The 22,625-nt window shown below is 43.7% G+C and overlaps 1 protein-coding gene and 2 pseudogenes across 1 annotated transcript; all 3 read left to right on the forward strand.

The window, feature by feature from the left end:
• The first annotated feature begins 8,005 nt into the window (after positions 1–8,005).
• Positions 8,006–8,974, forward strand: LOC146342417 (olfactory receptor 11G2-like). Its single transcript, XM_084808540.1, has one exon. The coding sequence runs from the start codon at positions 8,015–8,017 to the stop codon at positions 8,972–8,974; it is 960 nt and encodes a 319-aa protein (XP_084664666.1). The 5' UTR covers positions 8,006–8,014.
• Positions 8,975–14,132: 5,158 nt separating this feature from the next.
• On the forward strand, positions 14,133–15,091 carry LOC146342418 (olfactory receptor 11G2-like; annotated as a pseudogene).
• A 1,678-nt stretch (positions 15,092–16,769) lies between these two features.
• Positions 16,770–17,789, forward strand: LOC146342419 (olfactory receptor 11G2-like; annotated as a pseudogene).
• The last annotated feature ends 4,836 nt before the right edge of the window (positions 17,790–22,625 follow it).

Genomic DNA, 22,625 nt, shown 5'->3' on the forward strand with positions numbered 1-22,625 from the left:
TCCAGTCCCCTGATCATCTTTGTTGCCCTCCTCTGAACCCTCTCCAGCTTGTCTGCACCCTTCTTAAAGTGCGGTGCCCAGAACTGGACACAGTACTCCAGATGAGGCCTAACCAGTGCTGAGGAGAGGGGAACTAGTACTTCCCGGGATTTGGAAGCTATGCTTCTATTAATGCAGCCCAAAATAGCATTTGCCATTTTGCAGACACATCACATTGTTGGCTCATATTCAGCTTGTGATCGACAACAATTCCAAGATCCTTCTCATTGTAGTGTTGTTGAGCCATGTATCCCCCATCTTGTAACTGTGCATTTGGTTTCTTTTTCCTAGGTGCAGAACTTGGCATTGATCCCTATTAAATGTCATTCTGTTGTTTTCTGCCAAGCGCTCCAGTCTATCAAGATCACTCTGAATTTTCTTTCTGTCTTCCAAGCTAACCTGCCCAATTTTATGTCATCTGCAAATTTGATCAGCATTCCCTGCACCTCCTCCTCCAAGTCATTAATACAAATGTTGAAGAGCACTGGGCCCAAGACTGAGCCCTGTAGTACGCTGCTTGTTACCTTTCCCCAGTTTGAGAAGATCCCACCAATAAGCACTCTTTGAGTCCGATTCTGTAGCCAACTGTGGATCCACCAGATCATTGTTTCATCTAGCCCACTCATCAGGATATCATGGGGCACTTTGTCGAAAGCTTTGCTGAAGCCAAGGTATATTATGTCCACAGCATTCCCACAGTCCACAAGGGAGATTACCTGATCAAAACATGAGATCAGATTCGTCTGGCAGGAATTGTTCTTGACAAATCCATGTTGGCTTTGAGTAATCACTGCAGTGTTTTCAAGGTGCTTACAGATGGATTGCTTTATCATCTGCTCCAGAATTTTCCTAGGGATTGATGTCAGACTGACTGGTCTGTAGTTCCCAGGTTCCTCCTTTTTGCCCTTTTTGAAGATAAGGACAACATTAGCCCTCCTCCAGTCATCTGGCACTTCACCCGTCCTCCATGATTTCTATGATTTCTCCATGAGAGAATAGACAGTGGTTCTGAGAGTTCTTCTGCCAGTTCCTTTATTACTCTAGGATGCAGTTCATCTGGCCCTGGAGATCTGAATGCATTCGAAGTCATTGGGTTTCTTTGACCATATGCCTATCGATCTCAAGCTGCAATCCTGCCCCTTCAGCCTGTACTTCACCTTTGTCAGGCAGGTCATAGACCCTCTTTTGGGAGAAGACTGAGCCAAAGTAGGAATTGAGCACTTCTGCCTTTTCTTTGTCATCTGTTGTCATTTTGCCATCCTTATTTAATAGCTGAACAACCATTTCTTTCCTCTGTCTTTTACTTTGCACGTAGCTGAAGAAAGCTTTTTTGTTGCTTATAGCATCCCTCGCTAACCTCAGCTAGTTCTCAGCTTTAGCCTTCCTGATGCCAGCCCTGCAATTCTGTACTAGCTGCCTGGACTCTTCCTTTGTTGCTTGGCCTTTTTTCCACTTCCTGCATGTGTACTTTTTTTGTTTTCAGGTCATCTCTTAGCTTTTTGTGAAGCCACGCTGGCTTCTTCTGTTGTCTTCCACCTTTTTTTCTTGTTGGAATTCTTTGTAATTGTGCCTTGAGAATTTCCTTTTTAAAAAACTCCCACCCATATTGGACTCCTTTTCTCATTAGAGTCGCTTGCCATGGGACCATACTGATCATTGTTCTGAGTTGATTAAAATCAGCTTTCCTAAAATCCAGGGTATGCGCTTGGCTACACTCCGCTTTTGCTTCCTTTGGAACCAAGAACTCAAGTTCAACATGGTTGCTTTCCCCCATACTTCCTGTAACTGCTAAGTCATCTTAGTCATCTCTGTGGGTTAGTATCAAGTCAAGGATCGCCAATCCTCTAGTTCCTTCCTCTGCTTTCTGTAGGAGGAAGTTATCCACCACACAAGTCAGAAGTTTCCTGGAGGGGCCATGTTTTGCAGAATTTGTCTCCCAACAAATATCGGGGAAATTGAAGTCCCCCATTACTACTACATCATGCTTCCTTGAAACCTCGGCTATTTGCTTTTCAAAAGTTTCATCTTCATCTTCTCCTTGATTGGGTGGCCAGTAGTAGACTCCGACCACCGTGTTCCTTTTATTGCTGCATTTATTTTAACCCAGATGCTCTCAATGGAGCTACCAAGCTCATCCTCCTGTATTTCTGTGCAGAGATAAATATTTTTAATTGTTATATGTAGGTGTGTATTTGATGTATGCTATAACTATTTTGTACTTCTATACTTTCTCAATAAATAATGTTTAAAAAGAATGGGAAGGGGCCATTTCGTCTGCTGAATTTACTGGCTCCAGGAGAAATATGTGAGTAAATAAGCTATCCTTTCTGTGCCTATTATTGCTGTATCTTTTACTACAAGGGAGAGGGGGACACCCATGGTATTTCCTACCTCAAAAATAACTTGAGGATTCATAAATCCCTGCATCTTGATTTGGGCTTGTGATGTGTGCCAGTTGCTGCTATGCTTTAGGCAGCAAATTGCCATGGGCCATCTCAGAGCAGGCCTCCTATGTGGGCAGCTACATGGCTGTTTTGTAGGGCAGTGTGGAGAAAATGGCAGTGGCAACTCACTCACTCACTCACTCACTCACTCACTCACTCACTCTCACACATATGGACACACATGGACACACACGGATACAGACACGCACAGGGGAAGGCACAGGCACAGGCACAAGAACAAATATGCCAGAGGATATTAGGCAAATATTGGGCAAAATGGCCCTCTTTTTCAAGAGGGACAGGGCAGGGAAAAGCTCTCAGAAATTTTCTTTGAAATAACTCCTCTGAGAAATTTTGGAATAAGTAGAATCCTGTCTCCTGACATATGCTGTTTCAAAGCAAACATGCATTGTTCCTGGGAGAGATGTTCTCAAGGTTCATTCTGTGACCAATTAAAACTGCAGTCAAAAGGAGGAATCAGTGGCATTTCAACTCTGGTCTGCATATCCACATGGCGACTCTTTCTGCCATCAAGCCCATGATATGGTCCCGTCTGTCCTTCCCTCCATCAGTCCTGCAGATGAGCACCAGTATAGCGCACAGAGCCAAGTATCCTTCCCCCAAAATGCTGTCACAGCACATCTGATGAGCTGTCTGATGGATGGATCAACATTTTGATTATTGCTGAGGTACCGAAATAAGGGTTATTACTAAGGCAAAAGAGACTCAAGGAGGAACTGTAGAGGGATGGATTGTAAAGGGTGTTCATTTTCAGGAAAAAATATTACAGTTTCTGAAAGATCATTTTGATACACTATTGTGAAATTATGGGTGGGAGGAGAAATAGATTTTGGAGCAGGAGAAAGGAATGATGAACTCTCCATGGTTTCAGAGTATTTCCAGGCAGTGCTTTGATCACACCTGGACTCCTGCTCCATTCAGAGTTTTATGGGAGACCAGATGATGTCATCTCCCACTCAACCCTCCTATGTTTTTTCACTCCTTCTTCCATCTTTTCCTGTATCCCAGAAAAGACAGAATAGATCCACAGTGCTTTCTAACTGGTGCCGCTAGGAGGCCTCAGTCTGGGAGAACCCTCAGAAAAGAGTCTTTCCCAGCCCTACCTGAAAATGCCAGGGATTGAGCCTTTTGCACCCAAGGCATGTGCTCTGCCACCAAGGTATGATCTTGGCTTCTTCAACCTTTTAATCCTTCTGTTGCCACAGGTAAACTGCTAGTCTTGGTGGAGGGAAATGTGGTGGTGGGGAGCAAACACCCACTAAATCTCAGTCTCAAGGGTAATAGCTGAACTTCATTTCCCCCTTCTGATTTTGCAGTATCTTACAATGGCATTTTAAACTGAACTAAGCAGGGCTCAGCCTAAATAGCAGACTGAACTGGGAGGCCCTGAAGCCTTCCCAAGTTTTTGGAAGGAAGAAACAGATGCAAACAGATGTAATAAGTAAATACTCATGGGAGGAGGAAGTATTTCAGGATTCAGGGTCCCACACTCATGAAACAATTTGCTGTGGGGACATCCAAGGAAAGAAATGAGAAAATTAAGTTTGTTTTTGTTTGTTTATTTGTTTACAACTGATGCTTCTACTTTTGCGAAAATGTCTAGCCAAGGTAGGGAGTCTAGAGGAAGCTTGTTCATGGTACTTTGCCATCTAGTCATGCTGAAAGCTATTATCAACCAATTCTCCTTTATTAGGTTTCCTAATAGTCTAATAGTCTAGGACATCATTCCTCAATCTAGCACCTTCCAGGTGTGTCTGGAGGAGGATGCTGGGAGTTGTAATCCAAAAGATCTGCATCTGTGCTCCAACACATGCTGGCAGTTGTAGGCCATCACATCTTCAGAGCACCAGGTTGGGGAAGGCCAGTCTAGAATGATTGGCTGGATGTCTCTCCTTTGCTTCTAGACTGTAACACTGCTCAGTGGTAGAGGGAAAGGCAGGGATGAGGGGCTCTATTCCGATTTAAGCAAAACTAGAGTACACCAATCAAAATTAATGGGACATGGGTTAGTCATGAGTCACTTTGATTATATGAATTTCAATAGGTCTACTCTAAATCTGGTTCCAACCCATGGGGTGGTGCCAGGATGGGTTGTTTTGTTGACTTCAGTGCAGTTTGAATTTGGAAGCAGAAGGATCTTTGGGATGAAGTTGCTCTCTTTGGAGAGTGAAGAGGGATTAGCATCTACACTGTCTTTTTCTGGGAGCCTAGTTGCTTCCATTCCATGTATGTCTGTAAATGAAGCGAAAATTAAAAGGATGGCTTCTGTTTCCATTGCTCCCTCATTGAGAGGAAACTAACTAAACCCTTTGGTGCTGTCTCAAGATATTTCTCAGTGTAGGGAAAAATATTACAATTTATCTTTAAGCAGGAAGAAAAGTTCTGAGGAATAACTGGATGGAAGGAATAACCCAGTACACTCCATGTATAGCAAGGGCAAGTCTGCTTAACCTTTGTCTTTCTTTTTAAGATATACAAATAGACCAAATAGACACCACATATACATAGGGTTGGGTTCAGGCTTAGTCATGCTTAAAGTAGACCCATTGAAACCAATGAGACAAGTAAATCATGATTAACTTAAGTCTCATTAAGTTCAATGTGTCTGCTCTAAGCATGATTAAGTCTGGATCCGACCTGTATATTATAACAAGTATTAATATGCCAGTGTGTAGTCCAAGTTATGTACGGATCACAACTTTACATATATAAAGACTCCCCACCCCCACCCACTGCTGGAAGCAATACAGTCTAAGTTTTTGTGGACTAATGCTCTGCTTAGAGTGGATTCTGGTATGGTTCCACTTGAAGCACGTGCCTGGCTCCATGTAATTAACTACTGGCTTAAATTAAATCTTATCCCTTCTGGACTAGCCTCCTTGATCTTATCAGATAATTTCTCCACTAGCTGGGCAAGAACGGCTGAGGAGAAATTACTGCTGTATGGACTCCCTCCCACCCCTGCTGGTCTTATTACACCTGGGATTTTTGAAAGCTAAAGAAATAATCAAGCAGCAGATCTGGGATATGGCCTTACAGGAAGACAGGGCAAGGGCTCGGTACTGTGTGACAGCTGGTAATCACAATAAAAACTTTGCTCCCACAGACAAGCTTTATGCTCTGGAAAACCCTATCGCAGAGCCTTTACCCTGGCTCATTTTAAAGTCTTACCATCAGCTCTTCTGGAAGGGAGATGCTCATGTATCCCACACTCTCAATGTGTCTGCCCCTGTCAATCAGGCATGGTTGAAACAGTTGAACATGTCTTATTATACTGTTTATATCATAAGGACATTCACTCCCATTATATTGCCCCGATTTTAATAAAATTCCAGACAGATCTGATAAGTTCTACTCCTTCCTTCTTCTTTCAGACCCTGCTATGGAAATCACTTTTAAGGTGGCAAAATTCTGTGCCTGGGCACGTTCTGTTAGGAATCAGATGGTTACATCTTATTACGATTCATCTTAGTATTAGCTGATATTAATAGATCCTGTCGCCGAAGCTAGTTTTGATCTGAACTTCTTTTTCTATGTATATGGGTGTACAAATTACTTACCCTGTTCCATCAGGGGCATCCGTGGGGGTGGGGAGGTGATCCGTCCCTCCCCTTGGAATCCTCCTTCGCTGGCTCCGCTCCACGGCGAGTCTGTGGAGCCACCAGCCGGGTCCACCCGCAGCCAGACTTCCGTCTGCTGCCAGGCTGTGGCTGCAAATGGTGGCCGCCACAGAGGCTGCCATTTGCATCCCCACGTTAGCCGTGATAGGCTACATATATATTTACGTAGCCTATCACAGCAAAGAGCAGGGACGCAAATGGCGGCCGCTACACCATTTGCATCCCTGCTTTTTTCATGTTAGGCTACATAAATACATGCGTAGCCTATCACGGCTAACGCAGGGACGCAAATGGCATAGCGGCTGCCATTTGTGTCCCTGCATTAGCCATGATAGGCTATGTATATATTTACGTAGTCCAGGGACGCAAATGGTGTAGCGGCCGCCATTTGCGTCCCTGCTCTTTTCGTGATAGGCTACGTAAATACTTACGTAGCCTATCACAGCTAACGCAGGGACGCAAATGGCGGCCGCAGACCGGGGCAGCCATTTGCGGCTGCAGATCAGGGGCAGTGGATGGAGTGGATGGCCCACACCAGGTAGGGTCCATCCCGGGACAATTTCGTGGGGTGGCGGGGGGGGGGTGTTGCTCCATTCCGCCACTGACTCCGCAGGGCCGTGGTGGAATTCTCTAACATCCCTATCTATGTATGCTTTGCATTTGTACCTGGTACTGAATTTGCATCTGTTAGCCTGACTCATATTTTGTATTCCTAGTGGCTGGTCTTTGACCCCAATAAAAGAAAAGAAAAGATGTGCCCATGCCACGTTTTCTAGGGTTCTTCCCCAAGTACAGCAGGTGCCTTCTTTGACAGCAAGAGCAAGCTCTGGAACACCCTCCCAATGGAGGTGCGACTGGTGCCAACATTGTACTGTTTTAATTTCAGCACCAGGTCAAAACCTACTCTTTTTTGCCAAGGCATTTTTAAGTTGGTTAATTAGTAGTCTATGTATTTGCTGCTTTAGATTATTTTATGTTAATGTTTGATGTTTGATTGTTTTCATTATATCTTACTGGCTTTTTAATATATTTTTGTATACTGCCTCAGTATCTGTAGATGAAGAGTGGCATAAAAATATTTTAAATAAATAGATTTAATAGCAACATTGTTCCAGAATACAGACAAGGGAGTTATCTGCTTCATCTAGCCATGGTGCAAGTATTTTTTAATCATGAAGCCACATAATACAGATAAATGTTTGGGCAATTCAAGCCACCTATCCTAATTGGATTGTGCAAATAAAATACAGATATTCATGGTTTCTTTTTATTCCTAAAAAAGTTTATTATTAGTTTATTCCATTTTTGTTCTCATCATGGAACCTGTGGTGTTCCTGCCCCTTCCCAGTGAGAATGCCCCATCTCTAAGGCCTTTCTCACCCTAAGCAGAAAACACTTTCCCAACACACAATCATGTTGCCACCAGGATCTTTAAGGCTCAGGTCCAACCCACACTCCCTGAAATACACACTTGTTTATAATATCACCTGGATTTTTTCCTTTGGTACTTTCCCTTTACATACCCAAGAATATAAGGTGTAGGATTCAGTTAAACAAATAAGCTTCATTAACTACAGCAAGTAAGTTGTTGAACAATAAATGAACAACTTTTAATGGTTCTGTTACTGTATATTCTCTCATACACGACACTCCAGATTATATCAGTCATTTCACAGACCACCACAGATCTCCCTCTCTCAGTTCTCAATCCTAAAATCCTATATCCCTATCTTGATAACATTTTCAAACAGAAATAAGAGTCTTGGTAGAACATGCATGTTTCAGATTGCTTGCTTAGCCTGTGATCAGAGAGGAAGACAGGTTTATGGCATAGAAAGTGACTTATGCCTCCTTATGATACGCGATAGTGACTTTATTGTTTGATTCCAGATGGAGGTGGCCAACGGGACCACAGTCCAGGAATTCATCTTGCTGGGATTTGAAGTTGAGCCACAGAAGCGATTCATGCTCCTCACTGTTTTTGCCATTCTCTATGTGCTCACTTTAGCTGAGAACATCATCATTATCACACTAGTGTTGGCAGATGCCCATTTGGCCCAGATTCCTATGTACATCCTGCTGAGCAACTTCTCTTGGTTGGAGATGTGCTATGTGTCCAGCACTGTGCCCCGAATGCTCTTTGACCTGGCATCCCCTCATGGAATTATTTCCTTTCATGCCTGTTTGCTCCAGTTCTATGTCTTATTCTCTCTTGGCTCTACTGAATTCTTCTTCCTCTCAGCCATGGCTTTGGATCGGTACTTGGCCATCTGCCACCCACTGCGCTACTCAGAGATCATGTCCCCAAACTCCTGCTATTGCCTGGTGGCTGCTTGTTGGGTCATTGGATTACTGTCATACATTCTCCCAGTAACTTTGATTTCCAAGTTGTCCTTCTGTGGTTCTAACATCATTGACCATTTTCTGTGTGATCCTGGGCCAATTCTGTCTCTGGCCTGTCCTCCTCTCAGAAATGTCCCTCTTGTCTGCCAAATTGTCATGCATACTGTGTTTTTAGGCAATGTCTTCTTTGTTTTCTTATCGTATGGAATTGTAATTTTCACCCTCACAAAATCCTTTAACCAAGGCAGTTCTAGGAAGGCCTTCTCCACCATTTCAATGCACCTATTAGTGGTGACCCTTTTCTATGGCTCAGTAGGAGGGATGTACTTAATTCCAGGTGGAGAAAGCCAGTCAGAATGCACTAAGGCAATAACAGTCTTTTATACTGCTATTACACCATTTCTCAACCCCCTGATTTACTGTCTGAGAAACAATCAGGTGAAAGAAGCACTGGGCAGGTTACTGAGGAGGAAGTTGAGTTGGCTGATGACAAAGGTCACGATGTAAAATGGCTCTGGGAGTGCTGGGAGTGGGGAGGAAGAATGAAACCAAACCAAACCACCCATTTCAAGGGATGAAATCAATGTATTCCAAATTAGGCCAGAGTGGCACCCGTCTGTCTTTTTTCGATTTTTTAATGGGCCAATCTGGATGAACAAAATCTAAGCTGAAGAATGGATCTTGGAGGATCATAATGGCTGCTTGGCCAGTCCTGGCATTACAAGGAAGTTTCACTCTCCCTTTGAGGACCAGAATACAAACCACAAAATAATTGAGACAGAATGTCCCATTGGAGTAAACATGATGTCATAAATGATGTAAATCTGGCAACCTTGGCTGTGTAATTTCATGTGTTCCAAAAAAGAAAGAAAAATCCAATAAAATAGTGAGATACAAACTCCAAATGTTATTTGTTTCTATATACAGTCTTTTTACTGGCTTTCCCTGATGGCATAATACATTTTCCATGCCTGCCTCCTCTAGTTGTATATCTTCTCCAGATTGGCACCATCAAATGCTTCTTCCTTTCAACCCCTTATGTTTTAACACATATTTCATTTCCATATCTTCCTCATATTTATTTTGTTTAATGTTCTGCCGAATTGACATGTCTGCTCTTTCTTGAACAACATCTTCTTTATTTTTCTATCAAATGGTGTTTTGATTTTCCCCCTGATGACATCCTCTTGCCAAGGCAATTGCAATAAAGCCTTCTCCACAATATCTGTGCAACTATTGGTGGTGACACTAACCCTTTTCATTAAAAAAAAAATGTTTCAGGCTCCTTCTTGCTGTTGGATGCTCAGAAAATGGCTGTGGCTGGGGGAGATTTGCCCAGCCTCAGCTAGTAAGCTGAGGGTTACAGCCAAAATCCTGCTACAGCAATGGGACGTTTCCCTCTCCCCCTCCCCCCTGAAGCCCTTGACACCACCCAAACATCTGCTCTGGAGGGATTCCCAGTCCCCCAGAGGAGCTTTGAGGGTGTGTGGGGACCTACAGTGGGGAAAGGAAATTGTCCCTCTCCCAGTTCCACTGGCAGAGCTGCTTCAGGCAGTGGAATGATGCCATCGGATACAACTCTGACTGCCTCCAATTTTCAAGAGCTTGGACCTAACCACAGTAACACATGCCTTGGTTACATCGAGGTTAGACTATTCTAATATGCTCTCCAAGGAGCTGCCACTGGAGAGTCTCTGGAAGCTTGAATTAATCCAGAATGCAGCAGGCAGAATTCTCATAGGAATGAGGCTGTGTGAGCATAGTACCTTCTGGAAACAATGCAAAGTCTTGGTTATACAAAGCTCTCAATCCCTGGGGACTGCTGTAAATAAAGGACTGCCTCCTCCCATAAAAGCTTTCTACACCCTAAGATCTGATGGGGACGACTTTTGATTTGTCATGACATAATTGAATACTAGTTTAGTTGGGATATATGAATGAATCTTTTCTATAACCACCCACCAGTTATGGGAGGTCCATAAGAATTTAAGACAAGTCATGCTGGATTAGATCAATATCCATCTAGTCCAGCATTCTGTCTACACAGTGGCCAACTTGCTGTCGAGTTGGACATGAATGCAACAGCATCCTTCCACCCGTCTTCCCCAGGATGTGGCACACATAGGCATACTGGCTCTGACACTGGAAGTATCATATAGCCATCACTAATCATGGATTGCTTTATTTTCCGCAAATGTGTTTAATCCCCCTTTAAAGCCATCCAAAATTGGTGGCCATCATTACATCTTGTGGAATTGGACCTTACCACAGTGATACATGCCTTGCTTACATCAATGTTACTGTACTGTAACTTCATGGGGCTGCTATCAAAACATCTCTGGAAGCTTGAAGTAGAATGCAGCAGGTAGAATGCTCATAGGAATGAAGCTGTGTGATTACACAGTGCAAAGTCTTGATTATGCAAAGCCCCAAATTGCTTTGCTCTGGGGTAAATAAATCACTGCCTCTTCCCATATGAGCTTTTTGTACCCTAAGATCTGATGGAGAGGGCCTTCAGTTTGTTCCAACATGGCTGAATGCTAGTTTAGTTGGGACATGAGAGGAACTCCTCTGTAGCTACCCACCAGTTCTTGGAGGTTCATAAGAACATAAGAAGAGCCATGCTGGATCAAATCAAGGGGCCATCTAGTCCAGCATTCTGTTCACATAGTGGCCAACCAGTTGCCCATGGGAAAACCACAAGCAGGACATGAGTGCAGCTGCACCCTCCCACCCATTTCCCCCAGCAACTGGTGTGCATAGGCATACTGCCCATGATACTAGAAATAGCACATAGCTATCACAACTAATGATTGATTGCCCTATTTCCCCCAAATCGTTTAATCCCCTTTTAAAGCCATCCATATTGGTGGCCATCAGTACATCTTGTGGAAATGAATTCCATAGTTTAACTATGCACAATGTGAAGAAGTCCTTCCTTTGATCTGTCCTGAATCTCCCATGAATGAGCTTCATGGGATAACCCTGAGTTCTAGCATTGTGAGAGTGGGAGAAAAATGTCTCCTTATAAACTTTCTCTACACCATGCATGATTTTGTACACTTCTCTTATGTCTCCCCTTATTCTATTTTTTTCTAAGCTAAACAGTCCCAAATGCTGTCACCTTTCCTCAAAGGGTTCATCCCCCCAGCTCTTTTTAAAGCTTCTGCTGCCAAATTAGAACATTCTTGATCAGGGGTGGGATGGGTCCATTAATTTTGATATTTTAAGCTGCTTTAATCAATTGTGGTGCTGCTTCTGCTTTTGTTAAGCTTCTAATTTATTAATTCTTTATTGAATTTTGAATGCTGGTAGATGTGGAGAGCACTAATTTGGCAAGTGGAATGGTGGGATTTAGAATAATAATGAACTAACTAACTAGTTGTCCTGGTGCAGAGAGTTTTTCTATCTTAATAATCTTGCATTGGTTGTAAAGCATAGACTTCCTCAGTTGAAGACACGAGGAGTGGTGGATTGTTCAATAATCTCTGGACTGATGGAAAAAGCTTAAATATTGTTGATAATTTTGTTATGAACATTGACAGGGGACAGGGGAGCCTTCCTTTGTTAGGTACACGGATCGTTGACTTGTCCCATAGGGCTGGTTGATGCTTCTTCAGTGGAAGCAAATGCTTAGGAGATAGCTAGAGATCTCTCTTGGGTTTATTTGAATGGGAAAAGCCAAGCGCTTAAGGAAGAGCACAGCCCAACACAGCTAAGTGGATGTCAGTGTGACCTTTAGTGAGTCTCTGTGTATGTTTCCTTGTGTGAAGAAACAACATTTGCTGTCTCAGACAGAGAGAGGTGCATAGACAGTGAGCTATGAAATAGCTGAAGACAGGAAGCATCCTCGAGTGCAAACAGCAAATAGAAATCTACACAACATAGTGGAGGGAGGGAGAGATATGCTGCAATCACTTCTCCCAAGTGATATTGTTTAGTTGGAAAATGATATTATTCCTGAGAGACATGTTCCCAAGACTCTCAAGGTTAGTTATCACAATCAATAATAAAAGCTGCAAGGAGAACAAAGAAGGGGGCAATGGAGTAATGGTACACAAACACACAAACACACACACACACACACGTACACATACCTGTATACCCACACACACAATATGAACCTTTCTTCTACCAAGTCCACAATATGATCCTTTACATTCTTCACCCTTTCAATCCTGTGGAAAAACACCAATGTCAGCCACAAAGAATAACAACCTTCCACCCCAAATTCCGAGACAGCATTTAAACAGACCTTTCATCTGGATGGAAAACATGCCTTGAGTTCAAGGGAGGTACAGAAACTGGAATGGCTAACTTAAATCCCATACATTTCAATAGGTTTACTCTAACTACGACTAAATCTGGATCCAACCCATGGGATGGGGCCAGAATGGCTTTTTTTTAGTATAGTTTTTATTTTTTATGTATTGCAGTTTGAATTTCGAAGCAGAAAGATTTTTGGGATGAAGGAGCTCTCTTTGGGGAGTGAAGAAGGGTTAACACCTACACTGTCTGTTTCTGGGAGCCTAGTTGCTTCCACTCCACATATGACTATAACTAAAGCAAAACTTAAAAGGATGGCTTCAGTTTCCATTGCTCTCTCATTGAAAGGAAACTAACTAAACCCTTAATTGCTGCGTCTGGACATTTCTCAATGTACGGAAGTTGGGAGTCTGTAACAATGTAGTTACATCTAACTAAGGGGGATAGTATACTATTACAGGGTTGACCCTACCATACAGCAAGCTGAAGGAGTCTGCTTCAGGTGACAGAAGTGGAAGGATAGAAGAAAACGTGAAGTTTCATCTGTTGGTGCAGCAAAATGTTGTCAAGCACTGTGTGATGCTACGCTTCAGAGAGCAAAATCTCTTAGTATGTGCGATCCTGTCACATCTTTCATGTAAGTCACTCATTAAACACTCAGGTATGAGACCACATGGTTTCAGGTTTGGCATTTTTCATCAGCCCTGTTTTACACTTTCGAAGACAGCCAGTTAGACTTGCATGATTTGGCTTGGATTTGGTGACAGGTGGGTGGGTGGAGAGATTTTAGTGGGACTGGGGGCATGCTGTTCACAGCAAGGACCCTGGATAAAGTCAGAATTAAATTACTCCAAAGCAGTCTATTGCAAGTGAATTTGTGGACGTTACTTATACAAATACACAACACAACAGAACACACACACACATTATATCTGAACAATTTGAATGTGTTGGTGTTTATTTTAATACATATATTAGAATTTATACTTAATCAGAAAAACATAACTGGATAGAAGGAATAGTCCAGTACACTCCATGAATGGGAAGGGCAAGTCTGCTTAGCTTTTGTCTTTCTTTTAAAAAAATATTTACAGTACATAAATATTTGGGCAATTCAACCAACATATTCTAATGGGTTTTTGCAAAGTAACTACAGATATTCATGGTTTCTTGTTATTCCTAAAAAATGTTTATTATTAATTTATTCAATTGTTATTGTCACCATGGGTATTAACAAGACAACATTTTCAAACAGAAATAAGAGTCTTGGTATAACATTCATGTTTAGGATTGCTTGCTTAGCCTGTGATCAGAGAGGAAGACAGGTTTATGGTATAGAAAGTGACTTAAGTTATACCTCCTTATGATAAGTGATAGTGATTTTATTGTTTGATTCCAGATGGAGGTGGCCAATGGAACCACAGTCCAGGAATTCATTTTGCTGGGATTTGAAGTTGAGCCACAGAAGCAATTCTGCTCCTCATGTTTTTCAGCATTCTCTATGTGCTCACTTTAGCTGAGAACATCACCATTATCACACTGGTGTTGGTAGACGCCCATTTGGCCCAAACACCTATGTACATTCTGCTGAGCAATTTCTCCTGGTTGGAGATGTGCTATGTGGCCAGCACTGTGCCCCGAATGCTCTTTGACCTGGCATCCCCTTATGGAGTTATTTCCTTTCATGTCTGTTTTGTCCAGTTTTACATCTTATTTGCTCTTGGTGGTACTGAATTCTTCCTTTCAGCCATGGCTTTGGATTGGTACTTGGCCATCTGCCACCCACTGCGCTACTCAGAGATCATGTCCCCAAATTCCTGCTATTACCTGGCAGCTGCTTGTTGGGTTCTTGGATTCCTGTGGTACATTCTCCCAGTACCTTTGATTTCCAAGTTGTCCTTCTGTGGATCTAACATCATTGACCATATTTTATGTGATCCTGGGCCACTTCTGGCCCTGGCTTGCCCTCCGCTTGGAAATGTTCCTCTTGTCTGCCAAATTGTCATGTATGCTGGGGGGTTTTTAGGCAATGTCTTCTTTGTTTTGATATCATACAGCACTGTAATTGTTACCCTCATGAAGTCCTCTAAGTAAGGCAGTTCTAGGAAGGCCTTCTCCACCATTTCAATGCACCTAATGGTGGTGACCCTCTTCTATGGCTCAGTAGGAGGGATGTATTTAATTCCAGGTGGAGAAAGCCAGTCAGAATGCACTAAAGCAATAACAGTGTTTTATGCTGCCATTACACCATTTCTCAACCCCCTGATTTACTGTCTGAGAAACAATCAGGTGAAAGGAGCACTGGGCAGGTTACTGAGGAGAAAGTTGAGTTGGCTGATGACAAAGGTTGCAGTGTAAAATGTCTCTGGGAGTGCTGGGAGTGGGGAGGAAGAATTACACCAAACTCCACCATCCTTTTGAAGAGATAAAATCAATTTATTCCAAATTAGTCAAGAGTGGAACTAGTCCCTCTTTTTTTTTTTAATGGACCATGTAAGGTTTTTCCCTTGGTTTTTTTTCCCATTTACTATAGAGATATTATGAAGGGTATGCATATATGGGGCAGCACAGGGGAACTTAAGGGCTTTGAGTCTCAAGGGATAGTACTTATAAGTGGGATAAAACTATAGGGTTTAAGGAAGCAAGTAGGGTAACACAGAGGTATACATCCACTGTATTAGAAGCTTAGAAATACATATGTTGATAAGAAATGTTGTATTGCTCTTTGAATTGTGTGAGGCCTTGTATGTATCAGAGACCAGTCAAAGATTATAAAAGAGACAAAGAAATGCAGATGTTGCAGATTTCCCTCATCCAAAATTGCTGATGTTGTAGTTTTAGAGCTCCCTGTATCACAGCAAGGACCCTGGATATAGTTGGAATTAAATTAATCTCAGTCTATTGTAAATGAATTTGTGGAGGTTACTTATATAAACACACACACACATACACTATATTTAAACAATTTGACTATTTTTTTGTTTCTTTGATTACTTCTATTCTCATATATACTTCAGTGAAAAAAAAGTTAATTCTGAGGAATAATTGGATGGAAGGCATGTGGCAGTACATTCTATAAATGGAGCATCTGCTTAGGTTTTGTCTTTTGTCTGTCTTTCTGTTTGTCTGTACACACACACACACACACACACTGCAAATAGACCATGTACACACCACAAATACATAGGGTTGAATTCAGGTTAGGTCATGCTTAAAGTAAACCCATTGAAATTAGCGAGACAAGTAAATTATGTTTACTATAAGTCTGAATGACTTGAATGGGTCCACTCCAAACATGATAAAGTCTGGATCCAACCCATATACAGTAACAAGTGTTGATATTTCCATGCTGAATTTTATAGTGGGTCTTCCCCAGGTATTGCTGGTGCATTATTTGGCAAGAGCAAGAGTATTTTCTGTTGTGACAAGTTCCGTCATTGTGCTCTTTTCAGTACCAGGTCAAACCCTACTTGTTTGCTCAGGCATTTTTTAAGTTGGTTGATGTATCATAATTTTTGTATTTATTGCCCTTGATTATTTTATGTTAATGTTTGATGTTTTATTTTTTCCATTATGTTGCACTGGATTTTTATTCTGTTTTCACATAATGCCTTAGTATCTGTAGATGAAGACAAGTATAAAAATATTTTAAATAAATACATTTAGGAGCAACTTTGCTCCAGAATACAGAAAAAAGAGTTATCTGCTTCATCTCATCATTGTGAAAGTATTTTTAATCATGAACCTACATACATAACATAGATAAAAGCTTGGGCAATTCAAGCTGCCTAACGCGCATTTGCAAATTAACTACAGATATTTATGGTTTCTTGTTATTCCTAAAAAAAAATAAAAAATAAAAAATGAATTTATTCCATTTGTATTGTCACCATGGGTATTGACATGAGAATGTTTTCAAATAAAATAAGAGCCGTTATATAGTATTTGTGTTTCTGATTGCTTGCTTAGCAGAGAGGCAGATGGCATATAAAGTCACTTATGCCTCCTGATGATATGTGATAGTGACTTTATTGTTTGATTCCAGATGGAGGTGGCCAATGGGACCACAGTCCAGGAATTCATCTTGCTGGGATTTGAAGTTGAGCCACAGAAGCGATTCATGCTCCTCACTGTTTTCGCCATTCTCTATGTGCTCACTTTAGCTGAGAACATCACCATCATCACACTGGTGTTGGTAGATGCCCACTTGGCCGGAATTCCTATGTACATCCTGCTGAGCAACTTCTCCTGGTTGGAGATGTGCTATGTGTCCAGCACTGTGCCCCGGATGCTCTTTGACCTGGCATCCCCTCATGGAATTATTTCCTTTCATGCCTGTTTTCTCCAGTTCTACATCTTATTTTCTCTTGGCAACACTGAATTCTTCTTCCTCTCAGCCTTGGCTTTGGATCGGTACTTGGCCATCTGCCACCCACTGCGCTACTCAGAGATCATGTCTCCAAATTCCTGCTATTGCCTGGTGGCTGCTTGTTGGGTCCTTGGATTCCTGTCATACATTCTCCCAGTAACTTTGATTTCCAGGTTGTCCTTCTGTGGACCTAACATCATTGATCATTTTCTGTGTGATCCTTGGCCAATTTTGTCTCTGGCCTGCCCTCCACTTGGTACTGCTCCCCTTGTCTACCAAATTGTTGTGCATGCTATGTTTTTAGGCAATGTCTTTTTTGTTGTGCTATCATACAGCATTGTAATTTTCACCCTCATGAAATCTTCTAACCAAGGCAGTTCTAGGAAGGCCTTCTCCACCATTTCAATGCACCTATTGGTGGTGACCATTTTCTATGGCTCAGTAGGAGGGATGTGTTTAATTCCAGGTGGAGAAAGCCACTCAGAGCTTACTAAGGCAATAACAGTCTTTTATGCTGCCATTACACCCTTTCTCAACCCTCTGATCTACTGTTTGAGAAACAATCAGGTGAAAGAGGCACTGGGCAGGTTGCTGAGGAGAAAGTTGGGTTGACTGATGACAAAGGTCACAATATTAAGAGGCTGTATGAATGCTGGGGGTGGAGAGGGAGAATTAAACCAAATCTAACCAAACTAAAGCACCCATTTGAAGGGCTGAAATCAATTCATTCCACATCAGACAAGAGTGGCACCAGTTCCTCCTTAGTGTTTTCTGTGGGCCAGTCTGGATGAACAACATGTAAAATGAGGAATGGATCTTGGATGACAATAATGGTAGCTTGGCAACCACATGGAGCTACAGTGAAGATAGACTCTCCCTTTGAGGACTGGAATACCAATCACAAACTTGTTAAAACAGAATGTCCCATCAGAGTAAATATTAGGCTGTAAATGAAATAAAAAAGTATTTTCTGATGTTTATAAATTAAGGCAACCTTGACCATGTGATTTTTAAGCATTCGAAGAAATGAAAAAAAAAAAAGCAATAAAAAGGGTATGATGCAAATTTCAGATATCATTTGTTTCTATGTACACTTCTTAAACTGGCTTCCCCTGATGGGGTAATCACTTTCCATATCTGCTTTCTCCAGTTGTACACTTCAGCACCATCAAACCCTTTCTTTACTTTTCTGCCAAATTTTCATGCCTGCTCTTTTGTCAGGCAATGCCTTCTTTGTTTGTCTATCATATGGTATTTTGATATTTACCCGGATGACTTCTTTCAGCCAAGGCAATTTTTAAAAAGGCCTTCTCTACCATATGTATACAACTATTGGTAGTGAGACACTAGATTTTCCCTTAAAGGAAAAAAAGAGAAATACATTTTGGGATCCTCCTTGCTGTTGGGTGTGCAGAAAGCACATGCAGCTAGGAGGGAGTTGTCCAGTCTCGGATATTAAGTGAAGGGATCAGGCCATTAAGGCTAGGCTAGCCTAGGCTACACTAGGTTTAGTGTAACTGTCAAGGGCTCCTTGGAGGCCTCTCTCAGTCTAATCCAGTAGCCAAGTCCAGACACAGACAAAGGAATTCCTTTCAAAGCTTTATTCTTCTTTTACAACTTAACAACTATACCGTTTGCAACTAGATCTGAGCAGCACAGTACCTATGCCCTAAGTTGGAACAGTTGGTCCCCGTTTGAAAAGGAATTACTGGCAGACCCCTGAACTTAAGGACTAGGGAGAGTCCCTCCCCTTTTCCCTTGGATCCTCTGGGCGCAGCCGTTGTTTGCGCGCCAACCGGGCACTCCGCCTCCTTTCCACGCCCTCCATCTGGCGCCGCTCCCTGTGTTGGCGTCGCACATCCACCAAGTCTGCTATCTGTGCTTGGTCACTCCCTGGACTGCTAACTAAACTAGGAATGCTGGTGGGAGGAATCTCCGTCAGCTGTTGGTCCTGGGAAAGAGGAGCGCGCTCCTCTCCCAGGAGCGACTGCTCTTCCTCAGGATCAGAACTACTCTGGGATTCTATGGGCTCAGTGTCCACCCTGACATCATCCCCGCTCCCATGAGGCCCCGCCTCGTGCTCCTCCCCTGGGGCCCCAGGTTTGTGGGGGTACAGCTGGTGGAAGCGCCGCAGCAGCAATGGAGCATGCACATTTTCCGTGGGTTCCCAGGATCGCTCATCAGGCCCGTACCCCTTCCAGTCCACCAGATATTGCAATCGGCCACGAGAAAGGCAGGAGTCCAGAATCTCCGCGACCTCAAACTCCTCCTCCCCCTCCACCAGCACTGGTGGCAGGGGGGAGCCGACCGAGCGATGAGGGTTGCCAGGAACCAGGGGGGACAGAAAGGACCGATGAAAAACAGGATGGATCTTCATGGACGGAGGGAGAGCCAGGCGAAAAGCAACAGGGTTAATCTGGGCCGTAATCTGGAAAGGCCCCGTGTGGCGAGGCGCGAGCTTCCTTGCGGGCGAGTGAGAGGGGAGGTATTGGGTGGACAACCGAACCCAGTCCCCTGGTTGCAGAGACGGACCCGGCTGGCGCCGCCGGTCTGCAGGGGCCTTGTAGGCTGCCTTGGCTTGCTCAAGGGAGTCCCGTAAGAGGTGGTGTACCGCTCGCAACTCCTCTAAAAAGTCCTGGGCTGCTGGCACCGAAGAGGGAGCTAGGGTGGACGGGAAGGCCTTGGGGTGGTAACCAAAATTGGCAAAAAATGGAGTTTGGCGGGTGGAAGCATGGCAGGCATTGTTATAAGCAAATTCTGCGAGAGGCAGCAAGGAAAACCAGTTATCCTGCTGGTAATTTACATAACAGCGCAGATATTGCTCCAGAGGTGCATTGGTGCGCTCGGTCTGACCGTCCGTCTGTGGATGGTGGGCGGAGGAAAGATGGAGCATCACATGGAGCAACGCCAGTAGCTCCCTCCAGAAATGGGCAGTGAATTGGGCCCCCCTATCGGAAATGAGACCTTCTGGCCATCTGTGGAGGCGGAAAACATGTGCCACGAACAGCTCTGATTGGGCCCTGAAAATCTGAAAAAGTCCTTTCTCACCAGAAAACTTCTCTGGCAACGCCACCGGGCACTTACGGTGTGGGGGAATCGGAGGTGGGGGGGGTTGAACAACAGCCTGTAGATTTTGCACGGCCGCCGTCAGTTGAGCCATTTGATCACAGAGCAACTGGTTCTCTTGCGCCAGAGCCTGCACCGCTGGGTCCCCGGCACCCTCCATAAGGCAATCGGAGAGAGAGAGGAGAGAAAGAAAAAAAAAGGAACGGGGACCAAGCTGTCAAGGGCTCCTTGGAGGCCTCTCTCAGTCTAATCCAGTAGCCAAGTCCAGACACAGACAAAGGGATGCCTTTCAAAGCTTTATTCTTCTTTTACAGCTTAACAACTATACCGATTGCAACTAGATCTGAGCAGCACAGTACCTATGCCCTAAGTTGGAACAGTTGGTCCCCATTTGAAAGGGAATTACTGGCAGACCCCTGAACTTAAGGACTAGGGAGAGTCCCTCCCCTTTTCCCTTGGTTCCTCTGGGCGCAGCCGTTGTTTGCGTGCCAACCGGGCACTTCGCCTCCTTTCCGCGCCCTCCATCTGGCGCCACTCTCTGCGTCTGCGTCGCGTATCCACCAAGTCTGCTATCTCTGCTCGGTCACTCCCTGGACTGCTAACTAAACTAGGAATGCTGGTGGGAGGAATCTCCGTCAGCTGTTGGTCCTGGGAAAGAGGAGCGCGCTCCTCTCCCAGGAGCAACTGCTCTTCCTCAGAATCAGAACTACTCTGGGACTCTATGGGCTCAGTGTCCACCCTGACAGTAACCTACTTAGCTAAGGATTTAGTGTAACTAAATAGTACACTAGGTATATAGTACAATAGTAGTGTACACTAGGTTTAGTGTAACCTACTTAGCTAAGGATTCAACAACCTGCTAGAGAGCATTTGCTAGTTCAGTGGGACTTTCTCCCTCTGTTCTTCCACCTGCACCTCACCACAACACCCAAAAATCTCTTCTGAAGGGTTTCCTAGCCCTCCAGAGAAGATTTTGAGGGTGTTTCGGGTGGTGGCTACAGAGTGGAGGGGAAATGGCTTCCTCTTGGTTCTGCTGACTGAGCTGCTTCAGTCATGATGCCGTTGGGTACAACTCCAGCTGCCTCCATTTTTCAGGAGGGTGGACCTAACCATAGTAATACATGCGTTGCTTACATCAAAGTTACTGTACTGTATCTTCATGGAGCTGCTATCAAAACATCTCTGGAAGCTTGAAGTAGAATGCAGCAGGTAGAATGCTCATAGGAATGAGGCTGTGTGACCACACAGTGCAAAGTCTTGATTATGCAAAGCCCCAAATTGCTTTGCTCCGGGGTAAATAAATCATTGCCTCTTCCCATATGAGCTTTTTGCACTCTAAGATCTGATGGAGAGGGCCTTCAGTTTGTTCCAACATGGCTGAATGCTAGTTTAGTTGGGACATGTGAGAGGAACACCTCTGTAGCTACCCACCAGTTCTGGGAGGTTCATAAGAACATAAGAGCCATGCTGGATCAGACCAAGGGGCCATCTAGTCCAGCATTCTGTTCACACAGTGGCCAACCAGCTGTCAACCAGGAACCCACAAGCAGGACATGAGTGCAGCTGCACCCTCCCACCCATTTCCCCCAGCAACTGGTGTGCATAGGCATGCTGCCTCTGATACTGGAAGTAGCACATAGCTATCACAACTAATGATTGATTGCCCTATTTCTCCCAAATTGTTTAATCCCTTTTTAAAGCCTTCCATATTGGTGGCCATCTTGTGGAAGTGAAGTCCATAATTTATCCTGTCCCAGTGATACTGATTTCTAACCTGTCCTCCTGTGGACCTAATGTCATTGACCATTTTGTCTGTGATCCTGGGCCAATTCTGTCCCTGACTTGCCCTCCACTTGGAAATATCCCCCTTCTCTGCCACATTGTCATGAATACCCTGTTTTTAGGCAATGTCTTATTTATTGTGCTATCATATAGCATTGTAATTTTCTCCCTGATGAAATCTTCTAACCAAGGCAGTTGTAAAAACACCTTCTCCGCCTTATCTGTCCATATAGATATAGTCCATTTCCGGGCCCGATTCAAAGTGCTGGTGTTAACATTCAAAGCCCTTAATGGCTTGGGGCCAGGTTACCTGAAGGATCGCCTCCTCCCATATGTGCCTGCCCGGACCTTAAGATCATCGTCAGCGGCCCTTCTCCGTGAGCCCCTGCCAAAGGAAGTGAGGCGGGTGGGTGGCTACTAGGAGGAGGGCTTTTTCTGCTGTGGCACCCCGGCTCTGGAACGAGCTCCCTTTGAGGTTCACCTGGCACCTACATTGTATTCCTTTCGGTGCCAGGTGAAGACCTTTTTATTTTCCCAGGCATTTTAGCATTTTGGCTTTCTAAATTTTTAGCTTTGCTGTTTTAAATCTGTATTTTAAACTCCTGCACTGCTGCTAGGTTTTATTGTGGTTGTATTGTTATATTGTGGTTTTAATGTTCTGTATATTTTAAATTG

The sequence above is a fragment of the Heloderma suspectum genome, chromosome 6, assembly GCF_057233095.1.
Source record: "Heloderma suspectum isolate Gila_16-S chromosome 6, 16-S_ref, whole genome shotgun sequence".
Lineage (NCBI taxonomy): Eukaryota > Metazoa > Chordata > Lepidosauria > Squamata > Helodermatidae > Heloderma > Heloderma suspectum.